The 19,642-nt window shown below is 41.9% G+C and overlaps 1 protein-coding gene across 31 annotated transcripts in view; it reads left to right on the forward strand.

Annotated features, from left to right (window-relative positions):
* ANK3 (ankyrin 3) overlaps positions 1-19,642 on the forward strand; it is a 1,906,984-nt gene that overhangs the window by 1,107,021 nt on the left and 780,321 nt on the right. For all 31 annotated transcript variants that reach the window (XM_085608804.1, XM_085608807.1, XM_085608799.1 and 28 more), the window contains one exon: positions 8,317-8,415. In XM_085608804.1, coding sequence (XP_085464930.1) covers positions 8,317-8,415 — 99 coding nt within the window. The remainder of the gene's footprint in view (positions 1-8,316; positions 8,416-19,642) is intronic.

A 19,642-nucleotide genomic window follows, 5' to 3' on the forward strand; every position in this document is an offset into this window, starting at 1 on the left:
GCTACTGGATTTTATCTTTGTAAAAACACAATAAAGAACTTTTCTTGGAAAAAGCTACATCGTGGAATCTGAAATTCTTGTGTGTGTACATCAAGATTGCCCTCTGCTTTATACTCAGTTCAACGGTATTATTGTGTGCAGAACACCTTTAATGCTTTATGTTTATTTGGATCCTTCCAATTATAGAGTAGAGAGGGGTGTACTCCTAGGTTTCCTGCACCAGCACCGACTTCCCATAGAATAGATTGATAAGTGCGGACTGTCTTGCCTCAAACCTCTGGTCGCTAGTTTTCATTTACTGTCTAGTGGTATTTGCTACTGGGTGGGGAGAGGTTGCCAAGGATGAGCATGACACAAATATGTATGTGAGGCTTCCTCTTCCATAACAATGGTCTTTCCTCATACTCTGACAGTAAATCTGTGGCGTCCATAATCTGGACTTTGACTTTTAATCTCAAAATTAGGAAACTGTTGATTTGCTTTCCCTGTGAAGCTAACGTACCCTTGTTGTGAGTGAGTGTTTAACTAGAGAGGACATACGCTGACCTGACCTCTCCCTCTATTCTTATGTGTTAAAAGTATTACTATTATACCCATACAAAAAAATAGGGATCAGGCAAATCCTAGTTGTCAAAACCAACAGGGGTCTAAAGCAAGGATGCATATTGGCCTCATTACTTTTTAACTAGTACCTGTGAGATCTACCGGAGTGGGTGTCAGCGCCTCGGGCATTCCCGCCCTAGCTTGCCGGTATCAAAATGCAATCAATGCAATACGCAGATGATCTGATACTCCTTGACCAAACCCTGGTGGGCCTCCAGAGGCTCTTTACATCATTGACATCATATTGTAAGACAAACGCATTGAAAATAAACATAGCAAAAACCAAGGTGATGATGGTCACAAGACAAAAAGCAATGGAAGGTTTTTGGCATATCGAAGGGAAACCTATAGAGGATTTTAAAAGCTAAGTTTGTAGCCTATTGCCTGAAAGCCAAACAATCCTGGGGTCATACCCTAAAGAGTCATATTTGGTCATTGATAAATAACTCAGGCTCTAACTGGCACACATTTTTAACGCACTGCCTAGACGTATTGGAAGCTCATGGAATTTGGTCAAGCTCATTGCCTATAGGTGTGGCAGCATAACTACTAACCAAACATAGCTTAGTGTGATGCATTAGCCTTGAAACAACTGAGTCACGGCAGCTGGGTGTCAAAACTTTGACTGCGGGTGCTTGCTTCTTTACCTAACATCCCCCCTCAAGCCAACAATGAAAAACCAATTAATGAGATTACGATTTGGTCTAATCCCACTGATGGCATACAAGTATGGTCAGAGGTACAAGGAAGACACTGGCACTCAGTGCCGTTTCTGCAGTAAAGGGGAGGAAACATTAATTCATGTACTGTGCATCTGCAAATATTTGTGCTCACTGCAAATTTTTGGGCTGTGTCCTATCTGGCACATCCTCAATGTACAAACATTCCAAGACGCTTTGGGAGAGTACATGAAAGTTGACTCCGTTCAATTGGTCGCTTGCTTTGTGAAATTTATGACTGCAATAAAATCTTTGCTTCCTATGGAAGATCATCCAGAACTTTAGTCACCTTGCACATGACCCAGGTAGCCCTTTAAAATAATAAAAAATATGTGTGTGTGTATAGAAAAATACGTAAAAAGGGGTAATCAAGAATTTAAAATCATTCTTTTTAAGAGCTGTAAGAGTATAAACTGACATGTTTTTTAAAAAAATAGTTTTTACTGACTTTTTTGTAATAATTGCAATGATTTTAAGTAATTGTGCAATAAATGTTATCTATCCATCTAGTTGTTAATAGGTGATCTTCCTTTTGGACTCCTTTTGTACCAGTAGTTTGTACTGTTGTACAGACTACTGGAATGGGCTAGTAGTATGGGAGCCCTTTCTAAGGTTTATTTGGACTTCCAAGAAAGGCTGGAAACTAGAAAACACTGCCTAAAACTTTACATTTGAATTGTCAAATATGTTAATACTGGAAATGAAGGGATCAGCTAGCATGTATAGACCTATTGACTGTGTTTGACCTTACCGAGAGGTTTAAGTTATGGCAAATATTAAGAGTAATGGGAGTGGGATCAGGGCTGGTGGATTTCCTTCAAATATTACATCACTCATATGGTCAGCAGTTCTTCATCTGATGAAGGGGGTAGACGCCACGCCATTTAAGTTGACCAGAGGAGTAAGGCAGGGGTGTGTTTTAGCATCTTTTCTTTTTCTTTGCATATCAGTGAAGCAGAGAGAGAACTTGTCACCATTTTTTCTGTTCCACCTATGATTGTAGCAACAAAATGCTATCTCTTGCTTTTTCCAGAGGATGCTGTGATAATGTCAAGAACAGTGCTAGGGCTTAAGCAACTAGTGTCAAAGATTGACTTAACTTAAACACACAAATTTAGCCACATTAAAACCTTTGTCTGGCATCTAAGAACTTAAAGACCAAATGTGTTAAGATTAATAGCCTGCCACTCTAAACAGTTCATTCTTTTCTGGTTGGGTGTCATCTTCGGCTCTAATTAAAACTGAGGACCCCTCAGATTGACTAGAAAGGATTAAGAGGAATTAATGAATAGTAGTTCTATATTGTCGTTTGGAAGAAGGGAGGGCACTGTGCATGCATAGTCCATCAATTCTTAGAATCTATAAGGCAAATAGTGAGGGTATAGCTTGTGTGGGGCCTATTAATGTGTTTACGCCAGTTCTACCTGACTGCAATTTGATGGAAACTCATTTCTGCATCGTGTATTAGGTTTACCTAAATTGGTCCATACCTTCTCATTGCATCAGTACATTTCTAGGAGAACACATAGAATGTGTTCCTCTTTTGCTCGGGGGGGGGGGGGGGGGAGGGGGCGGGTTCAGCATTGTTACATTGATTTGCTGACCCTGAGCAGATCCTTTCTGCTAGATGTTTTTGCAGTGGACACTTTTAATCCTATCCTCCGAATGCGGTATATGCAGGCTATTCTGGAAAAGACTGGTTATAGTAAGATGTTCAGGCACTCTGATACCATATTGTCATTCTACAAGATGAAAAGTGGCTATGTTAGAAAGTGAGATAGCCCAGTTAGATATACCTTCAACATAGCCACATTTTTTCTAAAAAAAAAATATTTAAAAAAAGAAAAAAACAAAGCCACATTTTTACTTAAAGCATCCTAGCCTGGAGTGGTATTTCAACACGGCCTCTCCTGTCAAAAACTGCAAGCATGTTATAGGTTTTACATTGTCTCACAAATGCTGAGCTCTCCCAAGGACAAGGTTATGGTGCAAGCCTGTATTTTATCACCCTTGCAATCCTTTTTCTCTCCAATCTTGGATGGACTTTTGTCTTTTTCTCTAAGCTCCTCAAGGCCTCTAGGAAGAAATACATGAAAGGTATTATATTGTCATTAGGTCATCATAACTGTAGACTGCCAATTGAGAATGTATAAATGGGCTATATCCCATTGATTAGCTTCGCTGTCTCTAAATCTGTGATGGTAACACTGAAGATCAGAGCAATTATGGGCGAATGCAAGGGGTAGGAATTTTGACTTGATTAATGATTTGATGTTTTATGTTTTTATTACTTACCATTTAATTTGTGAATGTTATACTTTTAGTGTAACTTATCAGTATTTATGTATCAAACATCTAACTGGATTGCAGACGTTAAATAGTATTAAATATCTCTGTTTTTAAATTTTTAAACCAAAATAACCTATTTTGACCAAGTACATAAGGTTTCAAATAGTAACATATTTTCTGTGCTGAGTATGGTTAATAAATAGTTGTTGGGGCTGAATGAATTAAAATTGCCTCCTGGGGTACTGGATGGTAAAATCAAGAAGATTATTGCAGGTGGCAGATAAATGAAAATGCACAGCAACTGTGGTGCAAAAAAAGGTTAATGAGCCAGAAAGTCCTTTAATTAGAAGCAGCTTTTGGCTAATAGTACTATAAATCCTGTTTAAATATGTGAGGACTGAGCATCATATTGATTTTGGAGAATTTAATCTGATGTACTCAGAGCTCCCAGAACAAGGTGCAACCCAAATGAATAATACTATGCTAAGTAACAAAAGGATAAGGAAAGACAAAGTAAGCAAGGCAATAACAGGTTTGAGCAAAGGCATACATCCTGGCTGTGATGGAGAGATGTCTGAAACAGAGCAAGAAGTCACATGAGTTGGCAACAATAGCAGTGCCAACAGACCAGTTGCTCAGTTAATAAGACAATATGGAAACAGATCCAAAGAAGCAGTTGAGTTTATCGTATGGAATGGTGAAGGAAGTTATTTAACAGTTTTAAAGGAAGGAGAAATTTTTAAAAAACAAGAGTATTTACTTGTTATGGGAAGTTGTAAGTAAATTGATTGTAGATGTCAGAAGAGACACTGACTTAAAATGGTGAAAATGAGGTAATTTAGAACTTTGTTTCTCAAAAGCTAAACTGGTAGGGCTTCTTAATCTGGAGGCCCGTAGTATTTCACCATTGAGTAGGGGGAATTACAGTGTGAATCAGAGTCCACATTGAAAGGGTTATCAAACTAATTATTGTGAAGGTAAAGTGTAGGTAGTTGTGCAAGAAATAATCTGTTAAATACTCGCAGGAAGCAGGAATCACTAGTTCTTGGGGGCTCACTGGAGAAAGTGAGTAGTAGGGAACAACTATATAATCGATGATGTTGATCATCGTGTAGCAGTAGATAAATATTTGCAAGATGGAGAAAAATGTGATTTAAGCATTCTTAAACAATAGGGTATTTCCCCTCAATAAGGTAGACAAAGTAAACAACCATATGTTTGGATGAGGGAGCATAGAGATATGGGTGTTGTTCATTAGAGCAGAGAAGACCACATGCTATCAACACTAAGCTTGGACATGACTGGCATAATCCCAAATTGAGGATAGCACTTGGGTTAATTTCATCACATAAATTGACATCTGTTGCTTACAAGAAATACTTTCAGCTTACTACAATGTTTTGGGCACCTATTGCACCAATGAAGGGAAGAGACCTAGTGACAACCATTAAGTGCTTAGTATCATGGCTAACATGCAGCAGCACAGTGGATAGTACAGCAGGTTATAATAGTTAGCAGTTTACCACAGATCTGAATTGAAAGGAGGACAGGAGTAAATAGAATCTGCTAAATGTTTACCACTGAACCTCTGATTGGGGTAGAGGTTCCCCCACTATGAGAAGGTTTAGTGTGTTATACATGAAGCATCTAATGCACCTAGGTACCCTGTAGTTTTGTGTGTTGATCCTAATTCCACTATTACACCTTGAGACCTACCAAATGAGGAAATTAATGTAGAGTATGAGTTTGGGGGATCCTCAAAATTAGTCTAAACAAATGAGGTTACAAAGCAGGGATAGAAAAAATTAGAAATTCTAACTCCTAAAAGATGTATTCATTAAGGCTTGCCAATAAGAGGATGTCCTTTAGCTTACTGGTTTAGTACACCGACAATGGTGGGAATTGAAGTATCTTGATTGACTACAGCATAGTACGGTAAATGTTGCAGATTGGTATGTAGTAAGTTATTTGGCTGTAGTAAGAAGATCTGAGAGCGCCCATGACAATGTGTATAGGGTACTCTTGGTATGTTGTAGGTGTGAAGAGTGTTATTCTAAAGTGAGACCTTTCATCAGATCATGTACAATGGTAAAGAATGCTAAGTACGCAGTAGTACCAGAGATAAAAGGTATTTTTTCCGCACTTGAAAACTTTACTATAATCTTATAGAATAGATAGCATCAAGATGCTAATTATTTCAAATGAGATGGGTTGGAAAGTGCAGGTTTTAGTTATGCTAACCAAGACCCCGGTGTGATAAAAGAAATGTTTTACCAATGCTTCAATATAGAACTTAGGGTACATAAAGGACAAGTGTTAATCCGATTCAAGTCCTATAGAAACAGGAAGACATATGTGCTGAGACTTAGGATAGGACATTTGGAATATAAAGCATGGATTGCTAGAAGAAGCTAGTGTATCACCAGTGTTTGTGGTAAGACCTATTAGATAGAGCAGGAGCAAAGTTAAGCCACTGCAAAATAAAGATATAGCACACAATTTAGCTGGTTACTCCTCTACCATAGAATGTTGCATTCCATACCTGGCTGGATACCCTAATGCTCCGCAGAGGTGCTTTGGACTTGGGCAAAACAATTTGTATGTTAATGTGCCTAAGAATGAGGAAGTCCTTTTCTCTAAAACAGATTAAAGAAACCATATGTGTGCAAAAAAGCTCATGGAGCCATTGTAATGAAAACCCTTAGTCTCGTCTTGGTTTTTCTGCCCCTAGCGATAGCCCTTCACAGGTCTCAGGCTCTCTTCAGGACAGGCTGCCTACCCTCTCCTGACATTATTATTTTTTTTAACTATATTTTTTTTCACTGAAAAGCAAAATTTACAGATGGGAAAAGAAGTTGTCAATGCAAGAAGTGTGATCAATAGCAAGCGTACAATTACATCAATGCACAATAAGTAATGTTGCAGGCTTTTCAATACTAAACACAGACTCACATCACCATTATCAACCTGTAAGTACATGTGTCTAAACCCCCATAATCCTTGCTCCTGATATAAGGTAAGAAGGCAGTTATTAAGGGCCTGATCCTGACCTCCCAGGAGACAGAGCGAGGACTTCCCCTTCTTCGGCTAGATCCAGCTCGTAGTACTTCAGCCATGGGGACCAAATTCTCCGGAATTTACGAGGCCATCCCCTCGCTTTATAAACCACTTTCTCCGCAGCCATGTAGAGATCCATATTGGATTTCCACTCCGTAAGTGTAGGAAGGTGTTGCGCCCCCCAATACTTGGCTATGTCCCTTTTGGCTACCACTAACCCAAGAGTGGCTAGTAAGAGCCCATAGCGTGGCAGGTCAATATCTGTGGGACTACCTAAGAGTAAGAATTTCACATCCAGCCCTAGGCTCGCCCCTAGTATTTTGTTCAGTTCACCCATGATCGTGTGCCAATAAGTTTGAATGTGATTGCATTCCCAGAGAGTATGAATGTATGTGGCGTGCTCTGCCCGGCATCTGAGACATGCAGGGTCTCCCACCCTCCCCATCTTGTGTAGACGTTCCCTGTCAAAATAGACCCTATGGAGGATCTTATACTGTATGAGTCGCAACCTGAGTTTGATCGCTACTTCACGCTTCCTTAATAAAGCAGCGGGAGACTTCAGTGTTTTGTTGCTTCGCATGGTAATCCTTTCATTCTGCATGCATGGCACTGGACTGTGAAGTTCTCACGCCAAGTTGTGGCCATAATCGCTTCCCCTATTGGTAGTTTCACTAATCCTAAAGGCTAGTGAACTCACTTTATTTTTTCTGATGTTCGGGTAATAGGTTAGTGTGTATGCATAGCTCACTCATACTCCCTGGATGGGTACATTTTTGTGTTTTTCTCATACATTACAAAAATGTATCAAAACCTGAAGTTGCACAGAATGAGAGAGTTCTATGTTCCTTTCATATTTTAGAGATTTTTTTTCGTGGAAATATCCATGTCGGTGGTTTCCTATGCAAAAAAAGATACTTTTATGACCCCTCTGTCTGTCCCTTTGAACCATTCTGCTTCACATTTGGCATAATTGAAATTTGTGTCCTGTAGTCCTTTTTGGAAAGTTTGGTGCAGATTGACCAGGGGGTGGAAAATTATTAGGGCAGCAAAAACAGCCTTTCATCTGGAGTGTTGTGGTACTGTTAAATGCACAGGAGCAATCCACCTCCGTAACCTATACAATTTTGTTTCTTTAATATTTGCTTTCTGAGCACTTCTAAGATGCTGTGAATATGTAGTGCCTGCACAATCTCTACTTTGGTGTTGACATTAAGCTCCCATTGGTCAAACAGTCTCGTTAAACACATTTTCCTTGGAACTTGTTTGTCCGAACCTCTGCCTCTTTTGTCTTAGTGGAAGTACCTATTGAGAAGATCAGATCTGGGGATAACCGCACGCAGGGAAAACCAACATCATTTTTTCACACCATATTTTATTTACATTTCCACAAACTTGAATATTTACAGAAGGTTTTATCTTGTTCATTAACTGGAAAGATTCAATGCCGGTGATTTGGTGCTTCCGTTCTCGAAGTGGAGTTAAGAAGTGCATTAAAGAGTACATGCTTGGTCAGCAAAATTGAATATAAGCTTGTTGACTCAATACAAACTTGCACAGAAATTGCATTGATAAAGTCACATCAACAGTAATCAGTAACATACAATTGATGACTATATTGAATTAATACATTATCTTTTTTTCCCTTCAGAATGGGCTGAACGCACTTCATCTTGCTTCCAAAGAAGGCCACGTGGAAATCGTAACAGAATTGTTACAACGAGGTGCAGATGTGGATGCATCAACAAAAGTAAGTAAAATATCCCATTACAGATCTACCTATAGTTATGTTGAAATCTAACTATCAAGTGAAGAAGGCTGCTCTTGGGCTTCCTAGGTCCAGGCATGAGTAGTTCATATAGTCCAGGTATTTGTTTTACATTCTATGACTTGTAGTCATGTTCTTAACATTATAAAATCAGAACTACGTGCCCCAAAATGCAGAGAAAAAAACCTGTACTAGATGAGTATCTGGTGCATGGACGTGCGAAATGTGAGAGCTTTAAGAAGCAAACCCTCAGTACTAGTTGTTAAAATCAACAAGCTCAATGGAACTGAGGTTGTCAGTCTTGGAGTGTAAAAGGCTGAGTGTATCCAGAGGCAGCTACACTGTGACTGAACGAAGCGCACAGAAGTCCGCAATGGGCACTCACTCTAGGCTATCTCTGCCTTTTGGTTGTTTCGATTTATGGTTGCTATATATTTCAAGGCGTTTTTACCCCATATAATGATCCTGATCTGTTGAAACATATTTTAGTAACCAGTGGGTGCTATAAATAGAAATATGGCTGTCAGTTTTGCCAGGTCAAGGAAGTGCATCAACATCACCCTAGATTAGAAAAGTTGTGACTCGCCCATTCAGACAATCTCTGCAGCTGAATATCCCACCCAACATGGAAGGTGGGTAAGGCTGCTTGAAATATTTCGCTACTGTCTCCTGAGTCTCAGCAGGGAACCACAATAGCATAGAAAGGAAATCGAATGCAAGGCAGCTAGCAAAAGATAAGAGGCTGCTTAGACCTGCTCGCTGTCCTATGTAGCCATAAAACCATTCCCTCAGCAGAGCATCTTTGCTCGCAAATACTTGTTTTTCACTTCAACTTCTTTAGCTTATTGGTCCATTTTTTTTGTTCAGTTAATCTTAACTTTAACAATACTTTCCGGTGAGTTAGACTTCACTCATTGGCATCTTCGGACCTTGCTGTTATAATTCCTTTGGAAAGTACTTTTCTGTTGGCACTGATGCAGATCTAGCTTGACTCTTTTAAAAATCTCTCCAAAAATTTGAAAATGTAGATTGGTCCTTTCTATTACTTCCTAATTTGAGAAAGGTTGAATTTAAGGGCAGCATCAGAAGTCTGAATGACTCTGTCCTACAGTGCCTATTAAATCTGCCAGTGCAGCGTTACAGTGGGCTATTAATTTAATGATACTGCTGGTCATGGCATAGGTCCAGGACTTCAGCTTCTCTAGACTGGTCATCCTAATGCAGGGCTCATTTAGATGTAGGTGTTTGCCCATGATAAATAAGATACCTGAAATGTACATTTCAGCTCTCTTCCAGTACACTTTTAATTTGTTCACACTGTGAAAAACCCAGCCTTTTTAAAGATATATCAGAATCCTGTGCTCCAGGGAGAGGTTAGTCTAAAATGGAACATAAGTCAACCAATGACACAGTTTTCTTAATTGAAAGTTATTGTTAGATAACAACCTCACCCACTAGCGTCTTTCTAGTTTCTTCTTTTGATTGATGCCTCCTCCCTATCCTATCTGCCATCATCACATTAGAAGTCCAATCAATCCTTGCCATATTTTCACTACTTTGTGGATGAGGTACTTTTATTAGTGATCTTGGTTTTGAATTAAAATAGTTTTGGGTGAGTGGATTCTGTTCATACTCAAAATATCATACAGTTGTTTTACGAATTAATTTTACAATGAGACAATCACACAGCTAAATGCCCACAATGCCGTCATTTTCAACATTTCTTACAAAGTTCAGTTTGTACACGAGAATTTACATACTCTGAGTTTAGATAGAAAATGCTATATCTGTTTTATGCTACAAGAGGAAATGCAGCTTCTTAGCTCCCTACCTAAAACTCAGATTCCTTCACCTATACATAGCAAATTTTCACCTATCATCTCTTCAGATGAAATTCTTTGTCATCCTGCTTTTTGTGGTTCGTAAGATCTTTTCTTATGCCTCATCCACAGTACTCAGAGAGCCATTGAGAGTCAAACTGGAGGAACTGGTTCGAAAGTGTCCTACATGTGATGCTTCATGTTGTCAAGTTGCTTTCCTTTTTTTTATGTCTTCTGTTCATTTCTCACCAAGTGTCCTCTGGTATTGGTGCTGAAGAGGAGGGAATCCAATCTTTTCGTCAAGTTAATAGACCTGATGGCAATCCTAGTTGCTGCATTGCCTTTATGTTGGTGGAAAATATTGAATTTATTGTTTTATCAACTATTCCTGAGGATCAGTTGAGCGTTGGATATTGGTTGACTTTTAAATATATATTTCGTACAGGGAAATATAATACACAACTAATTGGAGCGGGCCTTTTGTATGAGAAACACAAGGGAATAAAGGTTCTAAAGAATACAAGTTGTCATATCTTTTGTTCATTTAGAATCTCACAGAGAAAATCTATTTGCACTATAAATGTTTTTTCCAAGTGTTTGGAAAATCTGTATTGTATGTAAATCTGTGCTCACATCCTGCAGCACCACTTGGATTATTGTTCTGCTGGATGTTGTTTTTAAACAAATCAGGCAATAATCTGAAAGCAATCTTGTTAATAAATGCATAGAGGTATTCCATTTGTAAGATAAATATCATTTTGAGTTATTTTGGGGGGGATATTGTGGAAACAAATCTTAAGGCTCCCCATAAATCCCGGCCTGAAGTTACCCCTGCCTTTACAGCTACATTTGATATTCTACTTCCACTGGATTATCATATTCTCCACTCCGATGATCAACATGAGCATGAAGGTGGTGATACTGTTCTTTGTCAATGGTTTAGCCCAAAGGCTTTCCTTCATTTGGAAGCCTTGGTGTTTTCAGGTGACTGTCTCATATTTAACTTTTCTGCTGATTTGCCACTCTTCCTGGAACAAGAACATCTTTGCAGGGTAATTTTTAGAACTTTAAGGTCGGTGCCTTGGTAGCATCACATGATGGTATTTCCTAGTGACCCTAATTGTTGTTTTGGTGGATAAGGATGCACCACACTTTTGCAGCAAATTCAGATTTGTATTTTGCTTACCAAATCACTGTTTAAATTAAGTATGTCCCAGTAAATAGGCAGCACACTATACTTGAATAAAACATTACTTAAATATTTGGCTACTTGGGCGACTGCTTGTTCCTTTACTTTGTGATCATTACGACCATAAATAAGGGTTGGTCCAAACTTAAGAATACCTACAAGCATTATTTTAAACAACTCACAGTGGTCAGTTTTTAGGTAGGAATATTTCTAAAATCAGTATGCGTTGTGCCTGCTTCTCGAGTTAAGACCATCTATTTACCTAACCTATTTACCTAACGTTTTGCCTTCATGGGCAAACAGTATGGTGGTGCCTTGGTAGAAAGGATGGCCCTGAAGACCACACAAAGTTTTATAGGCACGCTTGCTTGATTGTGATTCCAATTTCTCTAGCTATATGGTCTCAGTAGCTATTTTGGACTGCGTGGTGGAGAAGAGTCTGGCTTCAACCACTCAAATTATTATATTTTCCCACAGTTACTCACTGGTGTGATGTGTGGGATGTCTTAATTTTCCGAGGCAGAGACTTAGTCTAAGGCCCACCCTGTGCATAACATGCTCAAACAGGAGACATCACCATGTGAGTTGCCTTTGACACTATAGGAGTCTAATTACCTAATTATCCATGTGATTTACAGTTAAGACCAATAGAAATGCGGAAGAACATATGAAGTCCAAGAAAGACAGTCATTTCTGAACAGGCACTACAACCTGAGGCTTACTTGCTGGTATTGACCAATGCACAAGGCTGAACTCTGTTCGCATTAACAAGAGTCATTAGCATTCTATTACAGGTTTTTTCAAAACAGAATGCTTGATGAATCCTAGGTGGAAATGCAGTATGTATGTACTAGAAGGCCTAAGCCTTATCCCCTCTTTTTTGGTTTGTATCAATCAATACCTAGAAGAAAAAACATTGGCAAAGCGCTAGAATCCGTTAGCTTTGCTTGTGCCTTTTGGCTTCCCTTTATAGAGTTCAGGGGGAAAAGCAAAATGCTTTTCCCGGATGCTGTGCAGCATTAGTAAATAAATTGTAAAGAATTGTAAAATAAGATGCAGTGATGCAACCACTGGAGGCTGAGTCATTTCGCTGAGGCGCACATATATGCTGGTGTATGTGCATGTCATTGGAATGTTGTTGGTGCCTTTTGCTTTGGTCTTGATTTATCAATCCAAAGTGGTGAACACCACTATTAATTAGTACATAAAAGTTGAGAATTTTAAGCACAAAAATGCAAAATAAAATGTGAGAGAGTGAGAAACGAAAGATGTACACTTAAGGCCATCAAATAAGACGAAAGCTAATGAGAGTACAAATTAAGCCAACTAATGGTAAGCAGTTGGGAGACTAAAAGTCTACTGTAAGTTCTTGATAAGCCCACAGTTGGTCTTTTTCAACCAGGCAGCTTATGCCCTCTGGCAGGAGAGACCTAAAATTGATCACACAACTGAAAAAATAAACAATCTTTGCGCACTGCTGGTGGGGTGATGAGGTCCCCTTGCGTCCTGAGGGCCTCAGGACCAAAGTGGACTTCATCCCCCAAGCAGCACAGTGCCAGGAGGCATGTTTGAGAGTGGTGGAGAAAGGGGGCGTGGCCTCTAACCACCTCTCATCAGTCCAGCTGTGTGGGGCTCACTGGAGGTAACAAAAGGGCTAGTCGGCCCCCAGGGAGCATCAACAAGCAAGGGGACTTCATACCCCAAATAGTAGTGCACCAGGAGGTGCATATGCAGAGTGGTGGACAAAGAGGGCGTGGCCTCTGATGACCTCTCAGCAATCCCACTCTGTGGGGCTTACTGGAGCGAATAGGTGGGTTAGTTGGCCCCTAAGGACGCTCAGCAGCGAAGGGGACTTCATCCCCCAACTTAAAGCGCACCAGGAGGCGCTCTTGCAGAGTGGTGGAGAAAGGGGTCGTGGCCTGCTATCAGAAATCCGCAATCCTGCAGTGTATGACCCCTCCTGTTACCTCCACTAAGTCCCAAACATTGGGGTTATTAAAAGGTCTTCAGAGGCCATGCCCCCTTTCTACACCACTCTGCAAACGTACCTCCTGACTCACTACTGGTTTGGGGACTAACTTTACTCCTGAGGGACCTTGGGGGACAAGAAGCCCTGCTGGTCCTACGCAACGAAATTCCTGATAGCTGGTCGGAGGCCCAGCCCCCTTTCTCCACCACTTTGCAAACATGACAGCTAGTATGTGAGGTCATAGACAGTGCATTGCGGGGACGCGAGTTACAGTTAGCTCAGCTAACTATAACGGCTGAATTTATCTGGTTTTGTGGGTGTTAAATCTGACCCTAACTATAACGTCCCGGTAACCTTTGTTTTTTTAAGTGAATTTCTAAGGGTTTTTATATTCAATCTGCTAAATATAATGTCCCTGTAACCTTTGTTTTTTTTAGTGAATTTCTAAGGTTTTTTCAATTCTATTTGGTAACTATAACGTCCCTGTAACGTTGATATATATATATTTTTCAAACGGACAACCCTTTGCTCATGCAAAGTAAGCAGCGCACACAGGAGTCGATTTCAAAGTTTAATTTATTCCACCAGTGCTGACACAGCCTTTCTCAATGCCAGCGTGTATTTGCGCAACCACGATTTTTAAAATATAATACATTAGTGACAAAAAACAGACTCGCATGTCTTTTCATTTCAACCAAAATGGCTCCACCATCTTGATAGAGTTGAGTTTCACCCGTGTGTTACCTATCGTTACACAATAGTTGGTTTAAAACAATACCATGATCCTGCACCATGTTATATCTGATCTGAATAACAGGTAAATCCATTACACATTAATTTCCTAATCATTATTGCAATCAAGTGCATGATCATTACATTTACTTTCGTGCCCTGATTGATTTTACAAAGAGCAGTAGTTTCTTTAGGTACTCTTGGGAGACAGCATCATAAAGTAAGCTATCAAAACGCATTGATTTCCAAAATACTCATCCCAAAATTGGTTGAATCAGTCTCACACTTAATACATATTCTCACACTTTAAAAAATCATGATAAACTATTATCTTTGACCAATATAGATAACGCCCTGAATGGGCATATAATATTTCCTACAGTACCACATAAGAAATTATCAAATGTAATGCAGAAAAGAATGCTTGTTCAACATATTCATTACCCAATATTTGTTCCTACTGCAGTAATGAGAGTTCACATGTTACTTCAAACATCCGATTATTGTGATTAATGCCTATCATCCATTAAAACCTACTACAATCTTGATTCCACTAATATTCTAAACAAAAATTTCCAGTTTCCAAGGATCTCTTTAAAGGGCTCACAGCTTTCATTAACAAGGGAGTACTGTACCATATATGGACCCATAGTAGTTCTTCACTATTTAATCCTAATGGGGTCTGGGGTCTTAATTCGACTATATATTTGAATTCAACTTGTCTTAAAGCTCTCACCCAATCGCCACACTTTGTGCTTTTTCACTGAATTTCTAAGGCTTTTTAAAACAAAGTAATATTTTATTACCGTACATAAAGGCAACCCCGTGCCATGCACGGCCAAAGTTTGTGCGTAGCAGGTGTTTAGGCCAGAGGGCCTTGAGCTATCCCCTGGCAGTCAAGCACTCCAACATTGCTCAGGCCCTGAACCCAAATGGCCCCGGGAACCCCATTCCACTGTGCCATATTTTAATTATAGGGAAGAAGGCGCTTGCCCCCCCCTCCCCGGGCATTAAGATGATCCGGGTTCCTGATCTCCCGGGGCCAAATACCTTATTAAACAAGACTCGGGACCCCATCCGCAGGGCCATAGTTTAAGTAAAGGGGAATGGGGGCCAAATGCCTCTCTATTAGGGAAGAGGGGGTGCTCCACCTCCACAGCTCAGATGGGTGCCAGGAACCACATCCCACAGGGCCATATTTTATTTAAAGGGGAATGAGGCATGTTGCCCCCTCGCCCAAGCTCATATGGGCTCTGGGGACCCCATCCCCCTAAGGCCAAACATTATGTTGGGGGGCCCCAGCCAGCACCTGCACTGGAGCCAACATTGCTTCTGCCCACTGGGAGCAGCTACTTCTCCTAGCTCTCGACGGTTGGGAGAAATGACAGTTTCCCTGCCTAAAAGAGCATGGCAGAAGTGTCCTCCCACCCGGCGTGAGCATTTTCAAAGCTCCCACTAGGTGGGTGCACACTTCTTTCCCTGCCCACGGTCCCAGGCGCAGGGGAAAGTACCCAGTTCAAGAGCTAGCCCAGTGGGATGGGGTACCTGGGGTTTTTTAAGACTCAGGGAATCTAGCACGTTGAAACAATGGTCCCAGAAAACAATTATACAACACACGTAATTCACATGGATCAGAACAAAAATTCGGAAAGCACAAAAGATATTTGTTGTACTCCGTCTCATTTAATCACACTGGACATAGGTCAATTAGTATCATCATTAAAACACTATTGCAAATAAAGTGCCCCTAGAAAGGAAAGGGAGAGGAGGGAAGTGGGGTGATTGTGGTTCAAGTGAGGGTAAAGAAGTGAATGCAGAATCCAGTGTAAATCACAACAGTCCGTTACTTAGAAAACACGTGGCTCATGTCTCAAGCCTATTGTTCACAATGTATCAAAACAATAAATAGCCATGATTTTAAACAATAACACAGTGTTAAATCTCTATTGTTCAAGCTGGCTAACAAAATAGATGTCGACGTTTCGACCCCAAGAAAAATGTAGGCTGTTATATCCCTTACGCCTGGGTCTTCCTCAGGACAGAGGTGGGAGTGAAGGGAGAGGGAGTAACCATGTAAAGCCTTTCAATGAAGGCTGAGGACGGAGAAAGGCGCGTAGGCTCCTAGATCACGAGAGCGAGAAAAGGCACTATATAGAGAATTAAACGTTAGCTGGGTCATGCTGGATTAATCGGCTGGACCTGACATAATTAATTAAATCTGAGCTACTGTAAAGCAGTTGGGCAGAAAAGTCCCTGGTTCCGAATCTGAGCTTAAAAGTATAGGCCAAAATAGTCCTGGTTTCTTCCACGTTGCTGCTCGTCTGGGACGTCTCCGTGCGTGACTAGCGAGCAGGGAATCTAGCAGCATGCTCCCCATCCCTCTACTTATTGCCTGGAGAATGTAGTCCCTGGGGCCCATTTGGGCTCGGGGTTGGGGGCGCACGCCAACCTCCCCTATAAATTAAGTGTTTGGGCCAAGGAAATGGGGTTCTTGGGGCCGCAACAGGCTCTGAGAAGGGGGCAATGCACCCCGCTCCCTTAATATTAAAGAGTTTGGCACCGAAGGATGGGGTCCTTGGGGACAGAACAGCCTCTGGCAGTCTGGCCGCACACTCCCTCCCCTTTTTTGATATGTTGGCCCAAGGATTAAATCGGCTTTGAGAGGGGCCCAACTCATACACCCCTCACCAAATATTGTGAAATAAAATGATGGGCCATTATTTATTTTTGCCACAATGCCGCAGGAGTCCCACTGGATCGTGACAAATTTCAGTTTTTATTTTATTTTTTGGTGACGTGAGTAGGTTAACCCTACCCTACCCTACCCGCTTATATATTTTTTAAATGACATTCCAGGACAGGTGATAAAGTCCGAGTCCTGTAATGGCTGCCAGCAATATATTTCTTCATGTTGCTAGCAGCCAATCAGAGCTTTGCTCCCCTAGGAGCAAGATGGTTCAAGGGTAAAAATTACCCCAGGGTCAATCGGACAGCTCTATTCTTTAAAATAAGGTTCAAGCGCCTCGAACCTTACTGTCCAGATATGCAAATATATTTGAAGCTTAATAGCTCCAAAACTACTGAATGGATATACATCAAATCACAAAAGGCTAATTTTTTAAATCAAGATTTAGCTTTTGGCCAAATTTGGTCTAATTCAGTTTAGCAGTTTTTGCTGTAGCACTGCCTAAATAAGTCTATAGAAAATGCCTCAAGATTTTGCATTTTAGGACCCCTTTTTTCTGAGCCCTCACTTATTGGATCACCCCAAAACTTTCCAGAAATGACCTGAGGTAGGTGAACTATTTTTTTAAAAAAATGTTGTTTTGTGAAGACGCCATAGAAAACCAAAAAGCGCTCTGTCTATGGAAAAGCAGACCTAACTATAACTAAACTGACCAACACAGAGATATATTACCCACTGGTGGTCGCCAGTTAGTTGTAGTTATGACCATGTTGCCATAGGAAAATTGTTTTTGACTTGCCTATGTCTTTGGAGCTGTTTGACAAATCTTCACAAAATGTTTCCAAAAAAGGGATTCTTGTTGTGCATGAAAAGATTCAGGTCGATTCGTCTGGGGCTGGGAAAAAGGAGGGGGGTCAAAAAAAGTGAATTTTTCATGTTAATTCACATCTACTCTTAAGACATGGCAGCACCCGAACTGCTAGACGGAATTGACCAAAATTTAGCAGAAAACTAGCTTTTGGTCTGCGGGTGTGCTTGTTGTTATTTGGTGTAAATCTGTTCAGTAGTTTGCGAGATATTAAAAGAAATCCAAATTTGTATATCTACAATTGTGCAGCCTTTGGGAATAATAGCCAGCTCGTGCAGAGATCTGCAGAGCTCTGATTGGCTGCCAACACTTCAACCAGGAAGTGTTGGCAGTCATCTTGGGACTCCGCTTCAGCCAAGTCCCAAAACAAACCTGAAAAAACAAAGGGGGCAGGGTAGAAATACTCTCACCCCCTAATCTTGGTCTCGCGATCCCAGAGGGACCCCGGCAGGGCAAAAAAGCATTTATTTAATTCACAGCAATTTTTGTGAAATATTTGCGAATATCTCTGTGAATTCTAAAAAAAGTGTGATCTGCTCTTGTTTCAATAGTAGCCATGTCCCGGGGCATGCAGTCTGCAATGAAAAATGGAGGGCGGGCCACTCCACCACCTACCCGGACCTAATTTTAATTAAAAGCAGGCGGCTGCGTGGACCCCCTGGGGACCACCAACTCACCGGCGCTACAAGTTAAAATAATATGGGGCACTGTCCAGTCCCCACGGATCCCGTGGACCACCACCTCACTGGGGCTACAAATAAAAAAAGTTATAGGGGGGCTGTGCAGACCCCCTCCAGCTCCAGGGGCCACCACCTCTTCAGGGCTAAAATAAACTTTAAAGAGCCCCCCTCCCTCTGGCCATTAACGGCCCCGGGGACCACAACCTTCCTAGGGCGGCCCATGCACAGAGAAGCAGAGGGGCCTCGAGGCCAACCTTCTGGAGCCATTATTGGCCCTGGGGACCCCCCCCCCCCCCCAAGGCCTGCTCCTGTTATGTCCTGGGGTGCTCACCCCCAGGACACAGCTGTTTGCTTTTGCTTGGTGGAATCTTTGACAGCTCCCGCCCAGCAAAAACAAACACTCAGGTTCAAGCGGGCGGAAGCAGTCAAAGTGCTCCTGCATGTTGGAAGCGGAGGTTTAATCTCTTCCCTGCCAGGCAGGGAAAGATGTAAAAGTACTGCTCTTGCATCTTGCACACAGAGCGCTGAATTTCCAGCAGCTCCCTGCATGCAAGATCAGTGCCAGTTTCGACAGGAGGCGGAGAACTGCCTGGGGCCTGCGGGGCCTTGAGGCTCCCCCTGCGGTCCCCAAGATGTGCATTGGGTAGGGTCAAGGGCACCCAGAGAACCATGGCCGGGCCTGGGGGATGGAGTCTGCACGGCTGAAATCGGCCCGGGGAGGGGTCTACCTGGCCCCTTTCCCCTGTTCAATGAAGGCCAGGCCCAAGTGGATGGGGGTCCCCAAGGCCGATCCTGCCATGATGCTAGTTTCCCCCGTTGCAGATCTACTTCAGTGATGGACATATGATTTGGTTTTTTGAGATCATAGATATACAATGTAATATAAACAAAGGTTAAAACTAAGTTTTGCGGCGCTCCGGACCCCGGTGGTGGAGCATCCTGTGCCGGTGGCGGGCTGCCTGGATTGAACACGGCATGCAGGGATTTCCGCTACTCGTCCCCCGCAACATGGCGGCCGCCATTACGCCGATGTGGTGCCGAGGGTGAGCAGGCGCCTGCCCGGGGACGCTGCCCTTCCTAACACGCCGGCGCCTGGAGCGAGACACTGAGGAGGTTAGCGCTGTGAACCTGATACATCGGGGAGGGCTGAGTGCGCTGTGCGGTGAGGCCCGTCGGCCGGCGCCCCCCTCCCCCACTGCCCGGCGAGTACCATTCTTTCGTGACTGTACTGCGGCAGGGGATATCAAGATCTTGCCACCCCCAGA

This window comes from Triturus cristatus, chromosome 1_2 (genome assembly GCF_964204655.1).
Source record: "Triturus cristatus chromosome 1_2, aTriCri1.1, whole genome shotgun sequence".
Taxonomy (NCBI): Eukaryota; Metazoa; Chordata; class Amphibia; order Caudata; family Salamandridae; genus Triturus; species Triturus cristatus.